We start from the raw sequence: 26,142 nt of genomic DNA, 5'->3' as shown, positions 1-26,142 counted from the left end.
TGATTTTTGGATAACCTATTTTAGAAATATTTCAAAACAAACTTTCTAAAATTGTTGGAATAGAAGTTCCGAAACAAAGCTTATGGAATCAGATTTTAGGAACAAGTTTCCCATAACATGTGACATACATTTTGGAATGAACTATTTATAACAAAAATTCTAAAACATATGTGATAATTTTGGAACAATTTCCAAATCGAGTTTTCCAGAAATTTTACAGAACACATGAAATGCACTTTAAAATGAGCTTTACGAATGAGTTTTTTCAGAACGCATTTTCCTTCTTCCTCTATAACAATCATTGTAGTGACGACAATGGCAGTGATGTTACAATGAATAAAAGCATTTCGGGTAAAATATGGTGTTAACAGGTTCATTATGGATATTAAATTGAAATTTTCATTGATTCCTCCACCAAAACGATTTTAGGGTTTTTGTGCATTTATTTATTCTGAGATTTAGTATGATTGCGGTTAGTAATAATGGGGGTGCAGAAAAAAAAAGCCATCTCCAGATTGCTCGTTGGACTAAACAAGCCCGTGTTTTTCGGGCCTGGGATGCAAATAAAAAATGTAAGAAAATTTATTTTGGCTAATTAATTGACGATTAAGTAAGTAGTATCTTTCAGGATTAACATTTAGGGTCCAATAGATTCAACCACTGCACCACTCTTCTTTTACGCATCATCCACATTTCACATCAAACTTCACAACAATACCTTCACGCTTTCGATCAAAACCCAATTTTTTATTTTATTTTTTTAAATGCCCATGATTTCACTTACAAATATTTAAATATTAAAAAAAACAATAATTTTAATTTTACTCTCTATAAATAACGCTTCTCAAATAAACCTAAATTAATAGCAGGTTAAATAATTGACTTTTATATAAAAATATCTCGCTAATTAATAGCATTCTCCTAATGATCTGTTTTACTGCTATGATGTGTTGCATCGAAAAAGTTTAGAAAAAGAATTTTTTCTTTTCTTTTTTTGTTTTAATTTTTTGTTAAAAGGGTATCTTGTTGGTAATGGATTAGATAGCTTTTCTTATAAGCGAACAAAGCTTCAAAACGTCTTCAACTCGTGACAGAGACACCAACGTTGGCATCTCTTCCTTCTTTCTTCTTCTTCTTCTCTCACCTGCTTCCTCTCCCTGTTCCCCTTTTCTTTTAAATTCCGCATTTTCTTCGCAATTCTCCCCAACCGAATTTTGCATCCGAATTTCTCAGATCCAAAATTCCCAGAACAAAAAGACTGAAACTTTCGTTTGTTTTTCGGATCACATCACTGCTGAAAGATGTGTTGTGGGGGAAGAGTGTGCATGCTCTGCATTTGCTTGATTGTTGTGGTCATCACCATCGGCATGCTCTTTGGGTTCGGAGTCTTCAAGCATGGATTCCACAAGATCAAAGACACTGTCAGTTACTGCGATTCTTGCGGCGGCGGAGCCGCCGCAGGAAGGCCCTTCATCGGTTATGCACCACCGCCATTGTTCTAGTTCATCCTTCCCTTATTCTGTTTCGTTCTTGTTAATTTCTGTGGATTTGTTGGTTTTTTTTTTCTTTTTTATAAATTAGTTTTCGCTAGGGTTGATATTTGGATTGTAAGTACCTCCTTATCGGGAATTCATGTTTGATTTAATAATCACCTGTCTTGGTTACAATGCTTACAATGCTGTTACTATTTCTATAATTACCTCATTCTGTTCCGTTTCTGGAAACCATCTCGATAAATTCGTGTCTATTTTATAGCGTATGTAGAAGAAAAAAAAGCCATTGAATTATCTTTGATTATTTTAAGAAAAGCTCAATGCTTTGATTTTCTAATTATTTTTCTTGGGGTATAGTTATTTTGACTCCAAGAGGTTTTTCTTTTTCTTGAATTTCGAGATTATCATATTGGTCAAACATCAAATTGATGATACCTCAAAGGGGTGAATGCAGAAATTTGAAGTTAAAAAGTTTGATATTTATGTGAATTTTATTTAAACCACCATGCGCGTCACTGTTATTAGGTGAGGGTGAGGATTTTCAAAATCAATGGGGGAAAAAGGGTAGGGAATGATGAAAGTGAAATGAGTAAGATGAAGAGGTTTGTGGATATACTCTTTGCGTAAAAGTGGGTTTAAGTTGTGATGGTTTCCTTTCATGGCTTGTCACCAAATATTCGTTCTTTGCGTGTTTCTCATCTTTGATTAATCATTTGCACCATTCACTCGTACTTGATAATCAATCACTGATGTGCTTTCTGCCACCAGAATATGAATATTTGGTGTTTCTTGTTGGCATCACTGTTTTCTAAGTCTGGAATGAAACTAAATGCAGTTAATTCTGGTGAAGATGGTGTATAATTTTCTTGTGTAAAACTTGAAGATAAAGGTATATTATATTATATAGTTGAAGTAAACTAGCTGAATGGATTGACTTATTGCTTCAAAAGAACCCAAAATACTGATAAAGCAATAGGGTACTTGAAGAAGATAAAAAAAAAGAGTAAAGGAATTTTGAATATTGATACTAAAAATATACCAATTCTACTCTAATTCAGTTGTTTGATAGTTGAATTTGGTAACCACATGAAAAAACTCAATTTAAAAGGAAAAAATTGAGTTTATTTCATACTTATAAACTAGAAGCCATAATGATATTATTGGAACTTCACATCGATGACGGGATGAAGGAAGAAATTATTGGAAATTCACATTGAGGATGGGATGAAGGAAGAAATTAATGGAGGTGCAGGAAACAATACCCTTTAGCGGATTGCTTCAGCCCATTCTACTAAGCCCAATTCCATTAAGTTTTGGGCTTTTTCTACCTGCACCCATTATTACTAAGTTTATCTCATACTAATAAGAAAAAGATTAAAATATTCTCTCTCATTGAATCTCCATTTTTCATTGCACTGTTTGAGAAAAAGAAAAAGAAGAGAAAGAGTTTATTCTAGAAAATACTTATTTTTAAGAGCTCGTTTTAGAATTAATTTCATTTGTTTGGGAAAACACGTGTTGGAAAGTTTCTTCCATAGAGCTCATTCTGAAAGGTATGATATATGTTCTGTAGTTCGGAAATCTTATAAAATTGAAATAAATGATAATAAGTAAACCAAAATCAAGAATAATAAAAATTGTAATAAAATATAACAAATAAAAGTAAATAGAATTACATAAGTTATAAATTAAAATTTAATTCATACAATTTATAGTTTATAACCTATAGACTCTTAAAATAAAGTATTATAATTAATTTACTTATTATTTTTTATTATTCAAATTAATTTGAAAACTATTTTATTTTGGTCGCATTCCATGGCTTGTAAGTTGTAACAAACGAAACGACCCGTTCTCCTTTGTTTGTTGCTCCTTTTGATTGTTCCAAACGGACAAAAAATTGACCGAAGAGAAGAATGAGTTATCAATCATAATACCTAATAAAAAAGATTCGTTTTCTTTTTTAATTCTATTGGCGATTGACTCTTTAGTTTTATTGTCAATTAGTTTTATAGTCAATAGTTAACACATGGACAGTGATAGGTTATTTTGGAAATTATATTATTCTTTACGAAAATATGTGTTATAGAGAAAAATCCACACTTCAAGTTATATATATATATATTCTTCATTCACTCCTCTAATTATTTGTTTTGTTCTATATTTACAAAATTTACACAAACTTTAAAATATTTTTTCCTTTTATCACAACCTACAACCTTGATTACAATTTATTTGTTTTCGTATGATTATATTCAAATAATTTTTATCAATTTCTGTATAATAAAATTTAATTTAGGTTTCACATTTGATAATTTTTACCCCTTCTTAATAATTTTATTTATGAATTATTTTTGTTCACATGAAAAAGTTTAATTCTGAATTTTGATGATAAATTTTTGTTTTAAAACAACTTTGATTACCTCTCGACCATTCAATTATTTTGATATATGAAAAGTTTTTTTGTTTTACAAGGTGCTTTTTATGCTATTTTTAATTATACATTTTTTTAATTTTTGTGTGATTTTATTCAATGATATATCAAACCATTTTATTTTTCCTTTTACATTTTTATTTATTATTTATTTTTATTATGTAAAATTTTGTTTTGATGATTGTTATATAATTTCTTTTTATTTTCTAATGCACTTTTATAATATAATAATTTATGTTAATGTTATAAATTTTGTTTATACCCTTCGACATATATTGAAAGTTTAAAAAATAAAAAATTGATGTCTAAGTTTGAATTATAATAAGGTGACACCATAGCTGATCGAAGAGAAACGGGGTGGTGAATATGATTTTGTAGAGATTGGTTGCTGGTACAATGAAGAATAGGGTGGATGAAGATGAAGGTGAAGCACACGAAGAAAAAATTATAATTTGTGTACCTTTTTAATTAAGAGATATAGACAAAGAGGAAAAAACTAAATAATGAACTTTAATTTTTAAAGTATTGTTATAATATTAATTAGAAAAAGTTATAGTATGAGTAAATAAAAGATACCTTTAATTAATATCATAAGTTTTTATGTTTGTGATTGTATGTCGTTGTTTACACTGTTTAGATACTTAACTTATAACTTTTATACTAACAAATCATAAACTAACACATTAAGATTAAGAGTTTAGGTGAAGTGCAGGAATTGAAAGAAGAAAAAACTAAAATATATATTATAACAATGGTCACATAACAGTGCAGCCACTATCATATTCATGATGAACACATGCAACAGCTGGGGGATACGGTGCATATGAATACCATGGTAATAGGATTTCATCGTTTTCTTCATCTTCTTCTTCTTCTTTCTCTTTCTTTTTTTTCTCCTTTTTGTCTTTCACTTCTTCCACACTCTCGATCACGGCATGCCCCAATTTCTTCCTCAACGCCCTACCCAAGGACACTGAATCCACTCTTTCTCCGGTCACTGTCATTTTATTATCCCCTTCCAAAGCTACTGAACTCACACCTGCATCAAATATTCGAAACATTTTCCAGAATAATACAAGTGTGAGTCAAAGTTCCACATTAAAATTAAACATTATATAAGATGAAAAATTCATAATCTTGTTGTCTTAAAATTTTAAGATTTTGAGTTAAAAATGATGTCAAATAAATTATATGTGTAAGACGAATGTCATGTATACATAAAACTACAATTTTTCGATGATTACGATATTTTTATGACTAAAAAACTAGAGATTTTTTAATAGAATAAGAAAAGAAATGTACCATTTGCATCTACCGCGATTCTGAAGGCTTTTCTTCTGCATTTGTCGCAGTCCATTGACACCCTTATAACTATCTTTTGCTGCATCAGTGAAAAACTAATCAAAGTAGATAATATATACTAACGTTAGGTCAATGCATTAATTATTCAAGCAAGATCTTACCTTCATTCTCAAAAATGATTCAGATTCAGGGGTTGTTTGAGGAAAGAAAACCTATTTTAACTTCGTTTTTGTGCTTAATTTGTGGCGTCGAGTCTTGGCATTTTATACAAGTTTTTTGGTCTCTCTCCCTATTACACTCTTTGTGTTTATTAGTTGACTTATGGTAAATGGAACATTACGCTAGACTAAGTATGTATGAACATAAGAATCACTATGTGTACAAGTCTTCACTCAAGATTAATCAATGTGTTTATTAGTTTTTGGTCAATTCATGCTTTATATATATATATATATATATATATATATATATATATATATATATATATATTCACTTCAGATTTTGCTGCATCTCTGAACGTTTGAAGGCCCAATCATTTTACACCAAAGAACATTCAACGGACAAAAAGAAAATAAAAAACGTTAAATAGTAAGGAGATTTTGATTTTTCTTCTTGTTTTCAATATTTTTAATCAATAGAATATTTTGTCCTTCTTTTCTCTTTTTTCTGGTCTTGATTTATTTTGGTAATTCTTTGTCATGGTATACTGGGACAAGACCGTAATTAGTGCGATGTGAATACCTAATTTCTTTATTTTTTAAAAACAATAAATAAATAAAGAGGTCCTAATTTCAAACATGGATATATAGCACTTTACTTTAGCCCATATAGAGTTTATAACATTTGGATTAGGACCAACTAAAATTAGGTTTGGAATTTGGGGTTTTTCTTTCGCTATCCCCTTAATTTCTAACCGCACCTCTAATTTTCAAAACGGCATTTACCTTCGTAAAAGTAACTTCCAGAGATTGCTTGTTCCATAAATCTTTCAGAAAAAGTTTTCTGGAATTTCTAGACCAAGAATTCCGAAACAAAATTTTTGGAATTATTAGATTTATTAAACAGAATTTTCAGAATAAATTTTCTGGAATGTGTTTTATATTTCGGAACAAGCTTTTTGAACAAAATTTTCAGAATAAATTTTCCTAATATATAGTATCTTGTAGAACGAGTATTCCAAAATGAATTTTCTGAAACAAACTTTCTAAATACATGAAATGCGTTGTAGAATAAACGTTTAACTCTCTCCTCTTGCTTTAAAGTGGAAAACTGTTGGAAAAGTGTTTTATTGGATAAGATAGATAAAGTTAAATATTATATAGTGTTTTATCCCAAAATCTTAAGACAATGATATTATGGACCTTTATTCTTATATAGTGTTTAATTTTGTCTATTCTATCCAATGTGAAACTTTGACTCATACTTGGATCGTTCTCTATACCTATACACTTAACATAATTACTCGCGGATTTTTTATCCATTTTCACTCACATAAAAGAAAAAAAAAATGTGTTGCCTTTTACACATGAACAAAACCATGAGCAATTGTTGTAGGTAATTCAAACCATTTGTGATTGAGACTATGCACAAAACTCAGCAATGCAGGAACACTATCCAACATGATTGATTGAGATTGAATCATTGGTTTCAATGAAACATGAACCTTTTCTGGCTGCCCTCACTTTCTACCAGCCTTGCTTTCTTAGTGCCTAAACATCCAACGCAGCATTGTACTAAGTCTGATATCAAGGGACAAAACCATACTATAACTTCTGTACACGCATAATTCAAGCCCTCACAGATCCCACAGCGAATAATCCACTTATTAACATAATATCAGAATCATGATTTAGAACTTATCTAGCAAGATTTATTATTTGTTGGATCTATTATAACACTTGTCATCGAAAAATTTATTATTTGTTAAGTCTATCGTGTCATCTGCTATGAGATTATTATCCGATCATATAAGTGGTAGATGTGAACCTCTCTTTCTATAAACCAGTTTTATAAGATTGAGTTAGATTTAAAATCTATTTCTTAATATTTAATCAAACTTACACATGCATATTTGACCAAGTCTAAGCCATGCAAAGGTTGAAACCTTAGAGAATAAGCAATCTACAAAGTTTGGCCTCTGTGGAAGTCACTCTTTAGGACCTTCTCAAACTTTGCTGCATACCAAAAAGCATGAAAATTAAAGATTAAAACACCAATGTGGTCCAACTTTAGTTCAACTATGTCACCTTTTTCCAATACCAAAGAAACACATTGTCCCCACTGCACCATAGCTCAACTTCAAAAGCTTCTTTTCCTCTTCACTTCCATTGATCCATCACCCCATTTACAATAAATAAACATATCACTTCTTTCTCTCCCTCATTCACTTCCATTGGCCTATTTTACCACTGCACCAATTCAAACATGCTACCTTCTGTTGATGAACTTGGCTCACCAAAACAACCAAGGATTCAACACTCTCTGCGATCAGAATCATCAAATTCCCTTGCCAGCACAAGACCAATTCTTGGGCAACCTCGACTTCAAAGGACCAAACCAATCATATGGTGTGCTGCAATACTGTGCTTAATATTCAGCCTCCTACTCATCTTCTTTGGAATTGCAACACTGATCCTCTACCTTGCAATGAAGCCAAAAAATCCCACTTTTGACATTCCCAATGCAAGCCTCAATGTAGTCTACTTCGACTCACCACAGTACCTCAATGGTGAGTTCACTCTCGTTGCAAATTTCTCCAATCCTAACAGAAGAATTGGGGTGAGGTTTGAGTCCTTGAATATTGAGCTTTTCTACTCGGAAAGACTGGTATCATCACAGAAAGTAAAGCCTTTTACTCAGAAGCCAAGGGAAACCAGGTTGCAATCAGTGAACCTGATATCAAGCTTAGTGTTCTTGCCTCAAGATGTTGGTGTGAAACTTCAGAGGCAAGTGGAAAATAACAGGATCAATTACAATGCAAGAGGAACTTTTAAAGTGAGGTTCAATATTGGCCTTATCCATTTATCTTACTGGCTGAATACCATATGCCAGATAGAGATGACTAGTCCTCCAACTGGTATTCTAGTGGCAAGACAATGCATAACAAGCAGATCAAGATGAGGCAACATGGTAGAATTTTTTTGTTCTTGTTCATTACTTTCTGGTTTCTACTTTATTTGGAGGTATAGGTAATGGTAAATACCAGTGTTGAAAACAGTGATATGATTTTTGTGAGCCATGAAGAAAGAGAAGATCAGAGGATAGCATTTGATTTTAATTGATATTTTATTGTTTTCATTTGTAGATAGAGACTTGGGTGGAGGGTGTTGAAGCCCTTCCACACCAGAAATATGTAGAGGATGAATTTAAAATTTATCTTTGAGTAGTTTTCTTTTCCGGAAAGCAGGAGTTGAATTAACTTTCTGGTTTTGTTTTCTTTTGCTTCCTTAATTGTGTCGTGTCAGCTGCACTAATTGGAATGCCTTTTGATTGTGTAAGATACTTAAAGCAAAGATGTTAAAAGCAGAAAAGAACTTGTCAGAGGTTGATCATTGACGTGGTATCAACTAGGATTTCAAAATAATACATAATTTATTGTGGTGCGCTTTATATGCCAAAATCATGTCTTAATGCAGAATATTCATAGCAGACATTTACCATAGTTTAAGCACATCCCAAAATAATGTCTTTAAGGCCTTTACAGCACATAGCAGAATCAGAATATCCTTCAATTATCAGTGACTACACAAAAAAAAAATTGCGTGTGTTTCTGGTTAACACCACTGCAGATTTTGAGGTAATTAATTAATTACCTGAGTTCTGCAAAGCTAAGTAATCATTATCATTAGTATTAGTTTAAAATAGGTGCTGCTGACAGTAATTAACTTGGAGATACAATGGTAACTGATAAATTTAGCTCCTATAAAGTAAACTGATATTTGTAAAATATGTAACCCAAAAAATAAACATGTTAATCAGAAGCAAATGCTTAGACTGTATCATATATATATGCCAGAATGCCCCCACCCCAGATCAGTTCTCAAGTCCATTTACAGTGTTTGTTTCTCAATTCTCACGTTTTCCTATGTACCTCAACGTGACTGAATCAAAAACCATGGATTGAAAATTAAACAGAGATTAAACAGAGAAACAAACACACTCTTGGAAGCCTAATACTTGTAGTTCTTCTCATACAAACTCTCAGAAGCCAACCCAGCTTTGCTTCCACCACCATACTTTCCCAGAGTTGCCTCAGAATTGGCCTTGCATCTTGCAAGGAATGCTTCTTGAGCTTTGGTAATATTCTCTTCCTTTCCACCCCATGTCTTGAGTGTGCTTTGTTGCAGTGCCCTCCCAAATGAGAATGAGAGAGTCCATGGCTTCAACACCTCCAACTTGTTCATTGCATTGAGGTTGAGGGTGGCTTCTTCTTCACTTTGTCCACCAGAAAGGAACACAATCCCTGGCACCGCAGCTGGAACAGTCCTGCGGAGTGCTTGAACTGTGTGCTCAGCAATCACCTCAGGTGTTACCTGCATGCACACAAATGAAATTCTCTTCCAAGTAACTATATTCTTTTGGTGCAAAGGACCGGTAGGAAAAGAACACACTCCAATACAACCAGATAGCTTAGTAAAATATTACTAAACAAGCCAAAATTCATAAATAGCTTTACTTGGTAGCCGTAGGAGATCCCATAAAGACTAGAGATAAGACAAGTTTATAGTATATAAGTGGGTGCAAATCTCGTCTTACAAGCCAGTTTTGTAAGGTTGAGTTAAGCTTCCATCTCTTAATATGGTATCAGAACCATAAGTTTGAACCTATCATAGCGAGATTTGTTCTTTGTTGGATCTATCGTATCACTCGTTATTAGATCACTCATTAATGTTTAATCTCACACTCTTACAAACTAGTTTTGTAAGGTTGAATTAGACTTAAGTTCCACTTCTTATAACTACTGAACTGGTCTTCACACTGTGAGTGATTTTCCTAGAGAAGGTTGTTCAGCAAGCAAGTAATGTCAGGTATCATTTTGAAAGTATTAGTTACCTTTGGGCTATCAGAGCCTGGAGTGACCATGTTGGGCTTGAGAAGAGTTCCTTCGAGAAGAACATGCTGATCATTGAGAGCCTTGTAAACAGCAGCAAGAACAGTTTCAGTAACAGCAGCACATTTGGCTATGTCATGAGGTCCATCGGTGAGAATCTCAGGCTCAACAATGGGCACAAGGCCATTCTCCTGGCAGATGATGGCATAGCGTGCCAAGCCCTGTGCATTCTGCTGGATGGAAAGCTCAGAGGGCTCAGTGGGGCCAATTTTGAGAACTGCACGCCACTTTGCAAAGCGTGCACCGGCCTTGTAGTACTGCTGGCACCGAGCTCCGAGAGAGTCAAAGCCCTGTGTGGTGGTTTCACCGTTTGTGCCGGCCAACTCAACAACACCCTTGTCCACTTTGATGCCTGGGATCACATTGTTCTCTTCAAGAACCTCAACAAAAGGCTTCCCATCGGTGGTTTTCTGGTAAAGGGTTTCCTCAAAGAGGATCACACCAGAGAGGTATTGGAGAGCATTTGGTGAGGTGAAGAGAAGCTCTCGAAGGGCTTGGCGGTTAGCTTCAATGTTCTCAACATTAATGCTGGCTAAACGCTTTCCGATGGTGCCAGTGCTCTCATCTGCTGCCAAGATACCCTTCCCAGGTGTGGCTATGTACTTGGCATTCTTGATAAGCTCATCTACAATTCATATAAAGAGTTAATTTTTAACATACAAAACATTGCATGAAAGTTGAAGGAGCTAACTTCTTCAACCAAAGTTGCATGAAGTTGGTGAAACTCCTTAGACATGAAATCTTGATAACATAATTTGACACTAGTCACTTGATACCTTTATACATGTCAATCCATGCACTTGTTAAGTTGTTTAAGTTTTAGTTGAAGTGTGTGTAGTGTGGATAAGATGTAAATGTATACCTGCATACTTTCCAACAAAGGCAGACATGGTTAATTAAGCTTTGAAAATGGCGGGAAAGAGATAACGGATGACAGCATGAAAACTGAGTATAGGGAAGAAGAAAGCTATATAGATAAAAGTGTGGAGGGAATATACCAAGTGGTATCTACGGAAGCCATGCAAGAGAACCACGTGTCCCGTGATTAGCCTAACGAAGGTTATCACTCTTGGATAAAGAAACGAGTGATCCTTCATTTGCCCAAGTGGCAATGGATATTTTCAGGAAAACTCTCTCATCCCTCATCCTCTCTTCTCATATATCACATCATATCAATCCATACCTACATATATATATATATATATATATATATATATATATATATATATATATATATATATTACATACAAACAGGGCACAGTTGCATGTATTGGTGGGGGTGGCTTTGGCTTCTCCCCAAAGAAATTGTACACACACACACACATATATATATATATATATATATATTCATTCTAAAGGAAAATAAATATATATTATAACTCTTGATAATGATTTTATATTTTTTGTTTTATTTTTAATTTCTTTTCTTAATCATTGCATCTCATTTTTTTCGTCCTATTATTTCTTTCCACTCAAAATAGTTGCATTTTAACTGACATTTTTTATAATTTTTAAGGCATTCCCTTTTTCTCCTGATTTCTTAGCAAAAAAATGGGAAGATTGTTTTATCATCCAATCGTGTAAATTGTTATCTGTGCTAACGTTGTCGGTTTCATCATAATTAATTCAAGGTCATGTCTAGGATATCATTTAATTGGGCAATTATAAAATATTACAATAATAGTTTAAATAATCAGGGTTGTTATTCTCGATACTAAAATCTAAATTGTTGTTTAAGGAATATGAAGATTGATTTAGAATTTGAAATAAAGTGATAAATATAACAGGAATTTCCTATCACTAGATTTCTTGTTTAATTTTTAAAAATTGATTCTCTTTTTATTTCGCTTTAGTTAGAGTGTTATACTATTTCGTTTTATTTTATTTCTGCAGATGTAATTTTCATGATGTATGACTAATTATTAGTTAATTATAATTAACCCTAAAAGAATTGCCTAGCACAACCGCTATTATGTAGTGTTAAAAAAACATACAAAATTCTGAAATATAAAATATCCTAGAATATCTAGATACTTACTTGTAAATACTAGAATATGCTCCATAATCTTGTAATCAAATTAACTCTTACACCCTGTTTGTTTTTAAAGGCACGGAAAAGCTCGGATAGAAGATAAAAGAAATGCGAAGAGAGTATAAAAAGAACTTAGAAAAGCCTTGTAGAGTTTCTCTACCAACAAAAAAACTATATTTCCATTTTTCTTGAATTAAGGTCAAATCCCGACTTTAACATTGTTCTTGTTTTTTATTCGTATCCTCCACCTTTTATATTTTATTCCCATATCACATTACTCCTTCACCACTTTACATTCTAACTATTCAAATAATTCATTTTAACATATTTCATTTTTTTTAATAGGTAAATTGTTTGCAGAAAATGAATGTTTCGGCCACATTTTGGATTTTTAATTTGTTTTTTCTCTGTCCTCAAGCTGCATCTTCATATGCAATTTACACTCTCTATACTGCACATAGGGGATTCAAGATACTGTATAACTGGAACAAAATTACACTAAGAGCTTATACATTCATTTATGCATATATAAAAGTACAAATCCCTGAATTCCATAAACATGAATTTTGACAAGCCAGTACCCGACAAAGAATAAACTCAAACAAAATTCTGGAATAACAGTAAATGGTAAAAAAAATGCATTGGAATATTCTAAGTGTCTGATTGTAAAAACTAAAGGATTGTGATCAAAATTGATTTAGAACAGAGTGATTTAATACATCGAAACCAACAGAGTGACCGAGTATAACTAGTGTGAAGGGAGCAGCACCTGCTGGTCATCATCTGTTCCAAAATACCGATCCCCAAACTCACCCATGCCAGGTATGACACGGAAATCTTCATTCAAACCAATTTCAATATCAGATGTCACGATCTTTATTTTTGGGAAGCTTTTGCAGACCACATGAACACCTTGAGGTGCCTGACAATATGAGAGCATATATGTAAATCATTATCTACAAAATTATGGGAAGATATAGTGATATATTGAGGAACCACAAACATTAAGAACTTACTGATATCAGATTGAGAAATATAATGTTGAACTCTGGTACACCCTTCTTTAAAAGTAGAGAAATTGCTTGAACAGCCGAATTACCTAAAGATGAAATGTTTTTCAAAATGAAAAATCAATAATATCCTTATTATGCTAACTGTTTGTTACTTGACTTAATAAGTCGCAGCTGATTGCTGACTTTTCATATACTTATTTACACAATGTAAAATATTCAACCTAGGACATAAAAACCACCATAAAAAAATAAAAGAAAAAGAAAAACATGATGAGAATGCAAACCTGTGCCTAAGATAGGATCCAAAAGCAATACATGTCTATCTGAGATATCCTTTGGCAACTTCTCATATATTAACTGCTCAATAATCAAAGGATCAGTTAGTGACCCTGAAATGAAGACGCATATATAACCAAGCACACAGATGACGAACCTGTTGACCATTGTCACCTTCTCTGTGAATAAGAATTTTCCCAATTTTGATGCCTTTGCAGCATGCTCGTAAAGCATTTTCCATACTCTCGCCACTGAGATTGGATCGTATATCAAATTTAAAGACAGTTTCTTTTCTAAGCAATTATTTCTTATTTATCTAAAATTACATTATCATCATAGGAACAAATCAAACAAAGGAATAGGAAAGAACATATTTTAGTCAATACTCTATAGCAAGGATGACAGATATTCGTAGAAAAAAAAAATCTACACTAAAACAATACCTCCGGATGATGGAGACACCACACAACCTCTTACAGAAATCCACACCACTGTAAACCGATCCTGCATTAAAAGACAGTATAAATTGAAACCATAAAAAAGTAAGACATGAAACAAACTAGTTCTACATTTTGAATGTTCGAAGGAGAATGTCAACTAAGAAGCAGCCACGAAAGCTTATCATTTTTAGTATGGCAATTGCGGCAATTAACATCATGAGCAGAACATGTCTCTCAACCGTACAATGCACGATACCCCCTTTGGTTCCCATTCTATGAAGTATCTACTGGACTCGGAATTCAGACTGCAGAAATGATATCTAGCACTTCCAAGAGGTCCAACATAAGTTAGACATTTCTAAAACAAGGCTAGAAACATGTAGTCCATGTTCCTCCTAACTTTTGTGACATGATACAGAAAGAATTTAGAAACCAAATATACCCAACAGGCACATCACCAACCGCACTTTCAAGTAAAATGAGAAGAGAATAATGCATCATTAGAGGTCCATATAATACTAGCCAAGAAAATTATGATTGAAAAAGAACAGCATACCAGTTGGAGTGATTACTTGCTTTTCCGTAAATGGAAGATGCCCTAGGCCATGTTCTACAACCTTTTCAAGTGAGAAAATTTTCATCATTAATGCTTAAAGAAAATGTCATGTCACCACTGAAATTAAAAGCAGCAAATGAACCCCCTTTACATACCAAACGAATCAAACGGTCAGAATAAAATACAAAGTCATGTTTCGTTGTTTGAGAATCCCGAATCAGGGTATGCATACCCCGTATCTGCATCGAAGCAATTATCCTGATTATTCAGCCTCCAGTAGCAAAATCAAAATTTGGATCTCTAGCCATATAGGGATGATTGAAAAAATTCAACAAAAGATAAGGGATACCTGAAAAGTAGACTGAATGACATATAAGCTAGGGTATATTTTACACAAGTCATGCTGCCCAAGCTTCATGCGGATATGCTGTACAATCAAATCGATAGCTACATGATTATCTCCTCCACGGGGTATAATGATATCGGCATACTTCTTGGTGGGAAGAATAAAGTCATCAAAAGCCGGCTTCACAAATTTAGAATACTGTATCAAGTATACAAGAATCAGTAACTAACAATATACAGTAAACTAAAAAGGGAATATAATAGCCTGCTTTATTAACAAAACCAAAAAAACAGATCATTAAAGATTGAAGTTCACAAAACAGAGTAATTACAAGTTTTCTAATCAATGAAATTGCATAACAGTCTGTCAGCAACATGAACTAAAATAGCATATCCAAGTCTTGAAATGCAGTGAATGTAAGAAACACGAAGGCAAAAGCAAAACAAAAAAAACAAAAGACAATCAAAGTATGAAAATGGAAGCGCAATTGGTGTGGCTGGAGAGTAGCTACCTGATCGAGCACAGCTCCAATATCACGAGCATTGTCAGCAGTATCCCGTTTAATTCTTCTCGCCAAGCGAATATCAGCATCTGCACTGAACATTTCATAATGTTAAATGACAGCATAACTTCGTATTGCAACAAATACATAAAATATAAAAGTATGCATGCCTGTAAAATAGCCAGAAAGAAGACAAATGCAATCGTTGATAAAAATGGAAACCGGTATAAAATGGGTGGGGGAGGCAAAGATAGTGTCAATTAGCACGTGAGAAGGACATGAACAATTTTAGATAATGCGAAGAATATCCACTCTCCTATATCACAAAGTGAATTAGGAAGGGAGAAATTTAAGCCCTCCAGACTAAAAGGAATGAGTATGATAACAGAACCTACAAAAAGTAAGAAATATCAAAGCCACAGGAAACACAATAATAGAATACAGTACGCTATAAACATAATGGAAATAAAATAATAAAGGACCTGTGTCGACAAATATCTTCATATTCATCAATGCCCGTACTCGTGGATCATGGAAAACAAGGATACCTTCCAAAATAATAACATCCGCCAGGTTTACCTGCAAAACACATTAAACCAACATAAAATGGAAGTGTGGAAAAAAAATGCATATAAATTTCACTCTGCTGGAAATAATAAAACTGCACAAGAAGCATATATACTGCACGATTTGGCAATCATTAGTAACCAAACTATTCAAATTCAAATAAGAAAATCGCTGTCATGTCATCCTAATATATTTTTGCTTGATCTATACAAATAAAATAACAATTCTTTATCATGATACAAAAACTAAAAGTAGTGAACTATATCAGTCTTAGCCTGTTTTGTTAAGCATTCCAAGATCGTGGCGTAAAAGTTATTAATAAAAAGTGGAAAATATGAGATACCCGTCTCGCTGGAAAAACACCACTTTTGTAACCCTTAAAATCATACTTCGGAATATCTACTGCTTGGCCACGCTTCAACTTGTCCATAACACGTAGCAAATGCTCAGTATCAAAAGCTTCTGATGATATCAAAAACATGAATTAGAAATAAAGTAGCTATAAAGTCCAAGGACCATCATTTACATATATAAAAAAGATAAACGCTTTTAAATTTGCTATCTTATCAGTTATTAGGTGTATTATATTTACCATTACGAAGTGGGCTCAGCTAATAATTATGCTCCCTAGGTACTCAAGTCTAGTATTATATGAACTTTTGTTCAACCTTTAGAATGCTCATGATGCACATAATACATTTAGTAACACTGTGACATGAATTTGCAGCGGTTGCACCAACCATGCTCATCTATAGGCTAAATTCGAGAATATTCTAGCTCTGAAACTTCGTTAAAACTTTAAGTTCAAATCACTTAATTTTGAGGTAAATTATGACGTAAATCTTTCAAATGTTAATATCCTGAAGTATTTTGAGAGTAAGAAAGATGAAGTTTGTACCCACTAAATGAAATGGATTTGTTCTGGTAGAAATTTAAATATCTATAGGGAACTGTAAGACCAGGCCCTTTATAATGTCTTAATGTAAAGAGCAAATCACTAATTAATAAGGAGTTACAATTGAACTTACCAGGATGGTCAAAGTTGTAATCTTGTACTCTTATAAGTTCCGCCTCGGACAAATTATGGTAAAATGAATCCTGTTGTAAAATAAGTAATTCATTTATTCCTCTTGGCATTCCACCACGAGTGCAATAAAACTCATCGATCCTAATTCTTAAACACGAAACCTCAAAAACGTAAAAAGACCAAAATACAAAAGCAAAAGTAGAATATATGAATAAATAAATAACTAAAAAGGTTAAGATCATCATTCAAGCAACTCACGTGAGTTGTCATAATAAATATTTTATACTTCATTTAAATTCAAATATCAGAAAAAAGTTGATGTAGGAAATTTAAATGCAAACAAATCTAAATAATTAGTCCTATTTAATATTCCTGAAACACCATTCTTTTTATGGCTATTCTATTTTCATTGAATTGCTTTTATTTATTATATCAAATTCCAATAGTGTATTTTAATATATATATATATATATATATATATATATATATATATATATATATATATATATATTAATTGAGAGTAATAAAATTGAACGATATTAACTGACTTTCTTAATTAGTATGAAATTAATTCTGTTTATTCATTTTTCTTACCGTAAGCAATTCAATAATGTTTTTCCCAATCCGCCAAGTCAATAAATTTTCCTAAAATGACCCAAAATTTGACCGTTCTTTAATATTATATTATTGATATTCACTTTAATTTATAATATTTTTATGTCATTTGTTAGAATAAAAAATATATAATGATTTTTACTTACATAAATTTTTATTTCAAAATTTAAAATGGAGAAAACACAGAAAACAATTATATATATACTAATGTCTATTATTTACTTTTTATAATAATGAAAAAAAATAATGTCTACTAATAATTCTAACTATAAAATGAATTTTAAATTAATCACAACTTAAAAAAACGTTAAGAAGTATATTATGAAAATATAAATTATATTAAATGATAAATAAAAGTAAATTACCTTTTATTAAAACATATATATACTAATATTCAATATTATGAAATTAATTAGACTCTATTAAAAAGTAGAAAGCACTATTGCTTTATATACCAAGTAAGCTTTGTTTGCAACCCATGAAAATTGCTTGGCAACACCCAAAAAACAAGACATTTATAATGACAGAAGAGCACCTACATTGGAGAGGCCGTAACTGTAAAAAATGTTAGAAAACATATCCGAAGAACTTTTAACTTTTGTCAACTAAACAAGGTCTATTCCAATGTGACTTCTGTTGGTGAGAAAATCATTGATATTGTTTGGGAAATTGAGGGAGAAAAGTATACGTGTTCATGACAAAAGAGGTGGTGAACAACACAATACTGGTGCCCAACATAATGTCAATATTCAATTGAAAATAGTACAGAACAAAGATCAACAAAACAATCTATTCAAAAGATTTTGGGATATCACTGGGACAATATGACCGAACAAAATACTAAGGGAATTCAAATATAGGAGGATACACGGTGCTAACAAGTTATAATCCCTGAAGCATAAACTGAAAACTACTGGCTGTTTTCCGTAAATATGTTTGAGTCACATACTTAAATACTTATAAATTATCAATCTAATCACCACTAAGTATATATAAAAAAATTCACTCCATTTTTTCCATATCTTTTATTGTGTCTTTTTTATCTCTATCATTTATCTCATCCATTTCTATTTTCTTCTTATTTATTCTTCTGCTCGAATTCAAAATGCAATGGACTCTTAGTATTTTGTATATTATAAATACCTGATTAACAAGTACAACTCGTTGGTCATGAAGCTGCTGAATAATCATATCACAAACTGATGTCTTACCAGAGGCTGCTCCACCAGCAACACCTATCACATGCACAATCGAAAAAAAGTAAATAGAAAAGGAATTAGAATCATAGAAACCTAATAAAAATTGCTAAGATGTGAAAATGAGACATCCATAGCTGTCAAGATCTTATTTTCAAAGCTTCTGCTTCTAACTTTGAAACAAATAAAATTTCAATATTAACTAAGCCAGTTTGCCTGAAGCTCTAATTTATATGATTAGGGGTTAGGTGTGTGAGGTAGCCCCAGTTTCAAAACTGTAGAATGACAAAGTACCAGGAATAATCAGGAGAAATGGTGCAAGAACCTAGAGTCTGTTCATTTTGGATCAATTTTTCCACAAATAATTACTAGAGAGGAAAAATAAATAAGACTAAAATTAGTTTATGTATAAATCAAAAGTAAAATTTTTAGAAATTAACATAAAGGGAAGTATTTTCATTTGATGTGAATTTTTAAGTTTTCTCAAGTATGACGACTCTGATTTCATGTTCTAACAACCAATATGAATTCTGAGTTGGTGGTAGTTTATCTTTCACAATCAGATAAACTTCTGTTTCAAGAAAATTGTATTGAAGAATAATGTCTTCAAAGGTAATGTTGTTCTCCACTTGACCACAAAAGCTAATGGCTCACTGGAATCATTTGCTAATGCTGGAGGAAAAGGAATACTGGTGATATTCCTCTGCCTTAACAAAACAGCAGAATTCACACATGGAGTCTGGAACCTCAGTTTATAGCAACCAGATCCTTAGTATACTTAGTATACTTAGTATACTATTGTACAATAGATGAGGGCCAAGAAAAAAGACAAAGTTAATACAAGAAGTGCCCACTTTGACTTCCATGACACAAATAGACAAAAATGTGATTTTATGACCGCATAGGTGGGTTGCCATGAAAAAACAAACCTATCACGAATGGTTGTTTATTCATGTCGGTTGCAGAAGTAGTCGGTTGCTCTGTGCCAGCGTTTCTTTGATCTATACCATCCATGTACACTCCAGAAAAGTGAACCTCAGATGAAGACTCCATTAAATCCACAGCTGACTTAGTTCCCATGGACAAAGACCTAGAAAAATAAAACGTCAAACAAAGACTCAATAAAAGACAGAAGAATATGAGTAATAATAATAATAATAACAATAATAGTTTTTACAGTTTTCCAATGTATCTGGGCTGATTGGATCAATCAAAGACAGCCATTTCACATTAACAGTAATGCTTAATCTGGATTCACCCATCCAGATGAAGTTCATTCAAACCTTCTAAAAGATGATTTCAGTACACCATACAAGAATCCAAGAATCTTAACAATTGCCACTTCCTAAAGCGTTATACATATAAATAATCAGAAAAGCGTTATTATATATTCAAGAACTGAACTAAAGGACAAAAGAAGTATAAACAAGTATTGTGAAAATTCGTTCTGTCCATGGCATGATCTATCAAATAAATAATAACTATTCAAGACAGACATCATCAACATCATCAGACGCTTCCATCCGATCCGATGGACAAAAAAGAACATGATTCCATCACCATGCGGTGCACGTAACAACACTCCAGCCAAAGAGAGAGACAGAGAGGTTTCAAGGTTTATATACATTTGCGTGCAACCAAACCAGAAAACAGATAAATTAAAAACGCAGCCATTGTAGTATGAAGCGAGAGAGCGCAGCCATTAATGGATTAATGCAGTTTTTCTGAGTGAAGAAATCCAGATCCAGACAAAAGAAGAAACGAAATGCGGAGAGGATCGAAATAGTGAAATAGTGAAAGGTGAAACGTACCTTTGAAGTGAAAGAATTGTAGGAAGACGAAAGAGGAACGGAGTGAAAGAAAAACGAAAGAAAGGGGAAATGAATATATAGCAGCAGCATACGGTGGTGCACTCTCTCTGGCGCTGCCTTTTCACCTTTTTTATCGTGCTGTTTGTATATATAGTGACGTCGATTGAAACCATAAACAGAAAGAGATAAAGAAATCTTGATTTCGGCTCCACTTCAAATTAAATCGAAAATAACAACAAAAAATACCTTGTTCCTTTTACTCCATTTCAAGAAATCAAAATTTGGATATGTAATTAAATTTTAAAGAGAAAATATTTATTCCATTAAATATTTTCATGAATGCTATTGAAAATATTAAATATTAAAATTCATTGCATTTTTGTTTTTCCTTGATAACAGTGCAATTTTGTTTTGTCGGGCATTCTCTAAATCCCTGTGGTTAATAAATGCTTAATAGATCCTATTAATGTGTGATTAGGTTTTGATGATTGTGATGCGATGCAATAACGTAATTAAACGAGGTGCTGATGTAAGGTAATGATTGACATATTAATCAGTAAAATAATTTTTTTACTGCTAAATTTTGACAATTTTTTTTTATAATTTAAATATTATTTTTTAATTAATTTTATATTTTTTTATTTTTAATATTTAAAAATTACTTAAAAGATGACATAATTTAGTAATCAAAATACTATTAATTATTAAATTAATATATTTTTGAAAAATGTGTTACGTAGAAGAATTGGGATGAGACAGGAGAGTGTGGTTGGTTAGTGGGTCTGTGTTGTGTAGAGTTGAGTAAGCGAAGAAAAGTCTCTAAAATGAGGACCCCACAACACGAGTATTAGGCGTTGTGCTGTCACCGAAATTTTTAGCGTCAAATTTCATTCGGCACTGAATCTCATGTCTCTACCAACCTTCCTTCTACAACTTTCATTCACCACTCCCATTTTACAATTATTTTCTAATACCAAATTTATTTTTCACTCCCATAAGTATATATTTTTAAAATTAATTTTTGAAAAAAAAAAACTCCTCAGATTAATTTTTTAAATGTACACGTTTATTTTCAGGTTAATGTTTGGTTTTTTTCAAATGTTATAATAGATTTGTTTTGTTTTTAAATTTTATAAAAATAATGTAAATTGTTTGCAAAAAAAAAATATATTTTATATAATAAACAGTATGGTCTGTCTTATGTTAAAAAATATTATATAATTTGGAACGAATTGAAAAATAGTCTAAGAATAATAATATTTTTAAAAGATGATTTTCAATTAATTAATTAATTAATATTCAAGATTATAAATAAAATTTTATTTTTCAAAAATCATTATTCTTTAGAATTTAGTTTTTTAAACTTTATTCTACTTTATATTTAGAATTCTAATCCTTATCTTTTATCTTTTAAAATATCAAAAATCACAATATTTATCATAGCAAAGAATTGTACTCATTCATCTAATTGAAATAGATAATCGCATTTAATAAGTGGGTAAGTTTGTTTTTTTCTTTATTTTGTGTAGGACATAATATTTTGAATTGCATGTGGCTTATAATCAAATGCATGTGACGGTTAAATTTAATATTTAGTTGTGATCGTAAGAGTATGGTAAAAATTGAAGTTTTGCTTAATACTTGATGATTTAATTCGGATATTAGTATGTCTTAACATGGTTTAACATTCTATAAATAAAGAATATTAGTGTTTAATATTATATAATTTGTACAAATATTTGTAGTTTCATCTAGTGTCCAAGACAATATAGTAAAAAAATTTACTTTCATTTGAGATAAATATTCAAATGACATAAATACTTTTATTTAATTTTATATGAATGTAAATTATATGTAAGTAAAAGAAGTATTATACATGTAAAAATAATTATTTATTTTTCGTATACATGTTATATCTTTTATTTCATTTTTTAATTTAAATAAGGAAACAACATTATTTTTTGGATAAGCTTAAGTTAGATATAGCTGTCATGTCATTACATAAAATTTTGATTTAAAAAAAAAAAAACATGACAAAACTTCGTTATACAATAAATTATGCAATTATCATAAAAAAATTATCAATAAAAATAAATTCATCGATAAATTATAATTTAAATTATCAATAAAAATATCAATCATTAAATATTTATCGATAAATTTTGTAAGTCAAAATTATAGGTAATTTAGAATTGTTATTATTGATGGATATTTTTTTTTGTAAATTTTATCAATAAAATGATTTTACATTTCTCATTTTTAGCTTTGACTATTTTGAGGTCAAATTTATTAGTAAATTATCTTTATTGTTGGTAATTTTCACTTTTATACTTTCTTAGTTTCCATAAATTATCTTCAAAACAATAAATATATAAAATAGAAACAATTATGATGTTTGATAAGCGTCGAAGAATTAATTAGAATTAATTATTTAACGCATAAACAAGAATTATTGTGAATTTTAATTAATTTTGAAAATTAAATATATATTGATTTTACCTTAAAAAATAAATTTTAATCAATTTTACATCACTTAGAATCTAACAGGTTAAACAATAACAACGCTAAACAATAACGAATAAAAATATATAAAAATGAAATACTTTACTTTATCATCTGTATTATTTTTTCTCCCTCCTCCTCCTCTCTTATTCTTTAATTTTTACCTACATTACATTTATTAATCATATGAGAGTGAGAGTAAATGGTATATTATACACATACTCACAACATAATGAATATTATAATTAATGATGAATTGGGTTTGTATTAATTTTTTAAAATGATATTTGTAATTAATTAATAGTGTGTAAAAAAGTGTATAAATTAAGATAAATAATATTGATCATGTGGTTCCTTGTTGGGTCCCAACAGAGACATCACTGGACCCACTCATGCTGCACTCATTCATTCCTTGAAAATCGAAATTGTTGAAATCGAAAAGAGTGTTTTCTTCTGTTTTAATTAGGTACTGAATAAAAGTTATTCAATTATTGTATAAGCCAATAATTGTAAACATAATAAATTTTATTAAATCATGTTTTGAAATCCGGATCGCATTATCTACGTCGGTTTTTATATAAGTAGTGGTTTAAGGCTATTTTACCAAAATTTAAAACACATTTCATTATTTCATTTTTAATATTATACATAAGTTATTTATTACCTTTTTTGTAGTATTTTCAAACAATTTTGAACTTATAGTAACAAATGAAATACGAGTGAAACTAAAAAAGGTTTCACATTTTAAAAGTTGAAAAGTAAAAGAATAAAAATAAAGAACAAACTTTATTTTAAAAGTTTACTTATGTAGAAATAGAAAAGGTAGTTGGTTTGATGGTTATATTAGGAAAGTATATTATTATAATTTAATAATATTATATATATATATATATAAACTATATCAAATATTAAAAAAAAATCTAAATAAATATAAAGAAGTGAAGTGAATTTTCATTTTATGAAAATGTTAGGTTAAACTATTTATAAGTCTTATTCTTTTTAAATATACTAGCTTACGATATATTTATTTAAATTTTTGTAATGTTTATCTTACTTCGTTTTATTTTATATTATTTTAAACACTGTTCTTTTTATAATCTAAAGAAATACATATAAAATAGTAAAAACAATAAAGAGAGAAGTAAAAGTAAATATATTTTTAATTCAATAAATTTGGTTAAAATAAAGTTATTCATATGAAGTATTATTATTTTTTTATTTTTTAAGCATTCTTTTTATATATGCTATATGTTTAGATCGGATGTATAAATTATTAAGACAAAACATAATATATTTTAATAGTTACAGAAAAAAAGAAAATTGATCCTTGAAAATTTCTAAAAACATGTTAGTGGATTCTTATTTTACGGGTATACTCATCTTTTGTTATTGATTAAGATAGCCTATCACATTTATTTACTAACTAATTTGATTTAAGATTTTTTTCTTCTTCTTTCATAATCATGTATGATGTAACCTAATAACATCTTCATCAGCTGATTTCACATCTTTCATAAAATATATTTTTATCATAAATTTGGTATCATATTTTGAATTTTTATATATTAATAAAATTTCAAATAACAACTAATGATTAATGAATTTTAAACTTTCAGCCTAGCTATTAAAATTCACAGTAATACTTAACAAAAACTTAATTAATAAATTTATTGTTTATAGTTTTGATTATTTTGTTTGGATAGATATCTCAAACTTAAAAAAAAAATACTATTAATCGATATATCTATTCAGTAATAATTATTTTTAATACAAAAGCCAATTCTACACGAGTTGAGTACACAATCTTATTTTTCTCATGAAAAAGAAAGGAAGTTCCAAGCATAATCTAGCAGTTTTCAATGTCTCATTTCATCCTTAAACTCTTGCTCACAAAGAGATCCTGACAAAAAAAATGTGAACAAATATATATAAATGAAGGAGAGATACGAGTATGTATAAATTAATAAAAATATATATAAAAAATAATTCTTACGTGCTACAATCGATGTCTTTGGAGATGGGAAAACCCACATCAACGTTACATAATTTAGGAAGTTGAACAACTTTGTCTTTGTTTAGGTTAGGAGTTTCATTGGCGGTTGACTTAAGACAATCACATGCCTCACGAAGTTCAGATTTTGTAGGTGCTGAAGCTCTCACATTCCTCACCGCATTACAACAAGCACTTGACAGACTCTCTTGATTTGTGGTGAGAAAAGGTAAGCATGTGAGCAATGAGAGTTTTGCTTGCACACAACTGAATCCATTCACTGGTTTCATGGCTGCAACTGTGAGGAGTAACACAATTGCCAAACAAAAAACTGATGTAGACACTCTCTTCATTCTCACGGTGTGCTTTATCTCAATGATTCACTGTTGTTTTGATTTGGATGATGGAACACGCTGAAGTATGTTATATTTATAGTGTTATAAGCTCTCTTTACGATAGTATTGTTCATTTTTTAAAAGAAAAATAAAAAATATAAAGAAAAAAATTAATAAATTTATTACTTCTTATACCTTTTGATTAAAAATAGTACTAAAATCTCTTATATGTAAGTGACTTATGATTTCAAATTTATTTTCAGTATCTCAATTCTTAACTCATACGTTCAGGTACATCTACTTAACAAACTTACCATATATATTATCTAAAAGATATTATAAGATAATCTTTTTTTATATAAAAGATGGTTTCTTTAAAATAAAATTACGATAACAAAAATTTAGAGGTGACACACAACCAATACTAGATAATTAAAATTTCATACAATCCTTCATCCAAATTTAGGTAATAATCTTACATTAATGACTAAATTACACATATAAAGAAAAAATAAATAAATGATTGTTTTTAATATTGTTTTATGAGACAAATGAGTTTTAAAAAAATATATATTACTTTTTAAAACTTTTAGTT

General features: G+C 30.6%; 5 protein-coding genes across 5 annotated transcripts; 2 read left to right on the top strand and 3 right to left on the bottom strand.

Annotated features, from left to right (window-relative positions):
* Positions 1 to 1,049: 1,049 nt before the first annotated feature.
* Positions 1,050 to 1,704, top strand: LOC114193838. The gene has a single exon (XM_028083784.1). It carries the CDS (start codon positions 1,302 to 1,304, stop codon positions 1,500 to 1,502), a length of 201 nt encoding a protein of 66 aa, XP_027939585.1. The 5' UTR covers positions 1,050 to 1,301; the 3' UTR covers positions 1,503 to 1,704.
* A 2,938-nt stretch (positions 1,705 to 4,642) lies between these two features.
* On the bottom strand, positions 4,643 to 5,581 carry LOC114192987 (heavy metal-associated isoprenylated plant protein 47-like). Its single transcript, XM_028082672.1, has 3 exons — positions 5,391 to 5,581; positions 5,230 to 5,308; positions 4,643 to 4,966 (listed from the first exon to the last, which is right to left on the bottom strand). Exons 1-3 carry the CDS (start codon positions 5,394 to 5,396, stop codon positions 4,683 to 4,685), a joined length of 369 nt encoding a protein of 122 aa, XP_027938473.1. The 5' UTR covers positions 5,397 to 5,581; the 3' UTR covers positions 4,643 to 4,682.
* Positions 5,582 to 7,352: 1,771 nt separating this feature from the next.
* On the top strand, positions 7,353 to 8,771 carry LOC114195200 (uncharacterized protein At1g08160-like). The gene has a single exon (XM_028085591.1). It carries the CDS (start codon positions 7,654 to 7,656, stop codon positions 8,347 to 8,349), a length of 696 nt encoding a protein of 231 aa, XP_027941392.1. The 5' UTR covers positions 7,353 to 7,653; the 3' UTR covers positions 8,350 to 8,771.
* A 408-nt stretch (positions 8,772 to 9,179) lies between these two features.
* LOC114195199 (fructose-bisphosphate aldolase, cytoplasmic isozyme 1) lies at positions 9,180 to 11,425 on the bottom strand. Its single transcript, XM_028085590.1, has 3 exons — positions 11,202 to 11,425; positions 10,282 to 10,964; positions 9,180 to 9,761 (listed from the first exon to the last, which is right to left on the bottom strand). The coding sequence occupies exons 1-3, from the start codon at positions 11,227 to 11,229 to the stop codon at positions 9,399 to 9,401; spliced, it is 1,074 nt and encodes a 357-aa protein (XP_027941391.1). The 5' UTR covers positions 11,230 to 11,425; the 3' UTR covers positions 9,180 to 9,398.
* Positions 11,426 to 13,018: 1,593 nt separating this feature from the next.
* Positions 13,019 to 20,866, bottom strand: LOC114193126 (uridine kinase-like protein 3). The gene is made up of 15 exons (XM_028082829.1): positions 20,721 to 20,866; positions 19,839 to 19,999; positions 18,857 to 18,948; positions 17,100 to 17,169; positions 16,415 to 16,533; positions 15,987 to 16,083; positions 15,514 to 15,593; positions 15,006 to 15,200; positions 14,812 to 14,895; positions 14,657 to 14,717; positions 14,104 to 14,164; positions 13,818 to 13,911; positions 13,669 to 13,741; positions 13,388 to 13,470; positions 13,019 to 13,293 (listed from the first exon to the last, which is right to left on the bottom strand). The coding sequence occupies exons 2-15, from the start codon at positions 19,987 to 19,989 to the stop codon at positions 13,120 to 13,122; spliced, it is 1,434 nt and encodes a 477-aa protein (XP_027938630.1). The 5' UTR covers positions 19,990 to 19,999; positions 20,721 to 20,866; the 3' UTR covers positions 13,019 to 13,119.
* Between the last annotated feature and the right edge of the window lie 5,276 nt (positions 20,867 to 26,142).

Source organism: Vigna unguiculata, chromosome 8 (assembly GCF_004118075.2).
Source record: "Vigna unguiculata cultivar IT97K-499-35 chromosome 8, ASM411807v1, whole genome shotgun sequence".
Taxonomy (NCBI): Eukaryota; Viridiplantae; Streptophyta; class Magnoliopsida; order Fabales; family Fabaceae; genus Vigna; species Vigna unguiculata.
This window is presented reverse-complemented; position numbering and strand designations above follow the sequence as displayed.

Bases quoted from the DNA above. Each gene is read 5' to 3' on its own strand.
- LOC114193838 (XM_028083784.1), top strand. From the start codon at position 1,302: ATGTGTTGTGGGGGAAGAGTGTGCATGCTCTGCATTTGCTTGATTGTT.
- LOC114192987 (XM_028082672.1), bottom strand. The intron at 4,967-5,229 runs GTACATTTCTTT...TATTTGATGCAG, and splicing joins AATCGCGGTAGATGCAAATG to GTGTGAGTTCAGTAGCTTTG.
- LOC114195200 (XM_028085591.1), top strand. From the start codon at position 7,654: ATGCTACCTTCTGTTGATGAACTTGGCTCACCAAAACAACCAAGGATT.
- LOC114195199 (XM_028085590.1), bottom strand. From the start codon at position 11,229: ATGTCTGCCTTTGTTGGAAAGTATGCAG. The intron at 10,965-11,201 runs GTATACATTTAC...TATGAATTGTAG, and splicing joins CTTTGTTGGAAAGTATGCAG to ATGAGCTTATCAAGAATGCC. The intron at 9,762-10,281 runs GTAACTAATACT...GTGTGCATGCAG, and splicing joins CAGGCTCTGATAGCCCAAAG to GTAACACCTGAGGTGATTGC.
- LOC114193126 (XM_028082829.1), bottom strand. From the start codon at position 19,989: ATGGGAACTAAGTCAGCTGTGGATTTAATGGAGTCTTCATCTGAGGTT. The intron at 14,718-14,811 runs GTATGTAAAGGG...TCACTTGAAAAG, and splicing joins CTGACCGTTTGATTCGTTTG to GTTGTAGAACATGGCCTAGG. The intron at 13,471-13,668 runs GTTTGCATTCTC...TTTCATCTTTAG, and splicing joins GGATCCTATCTTAGGCACAG to GTAATTCGGCTGTTCAAGCA.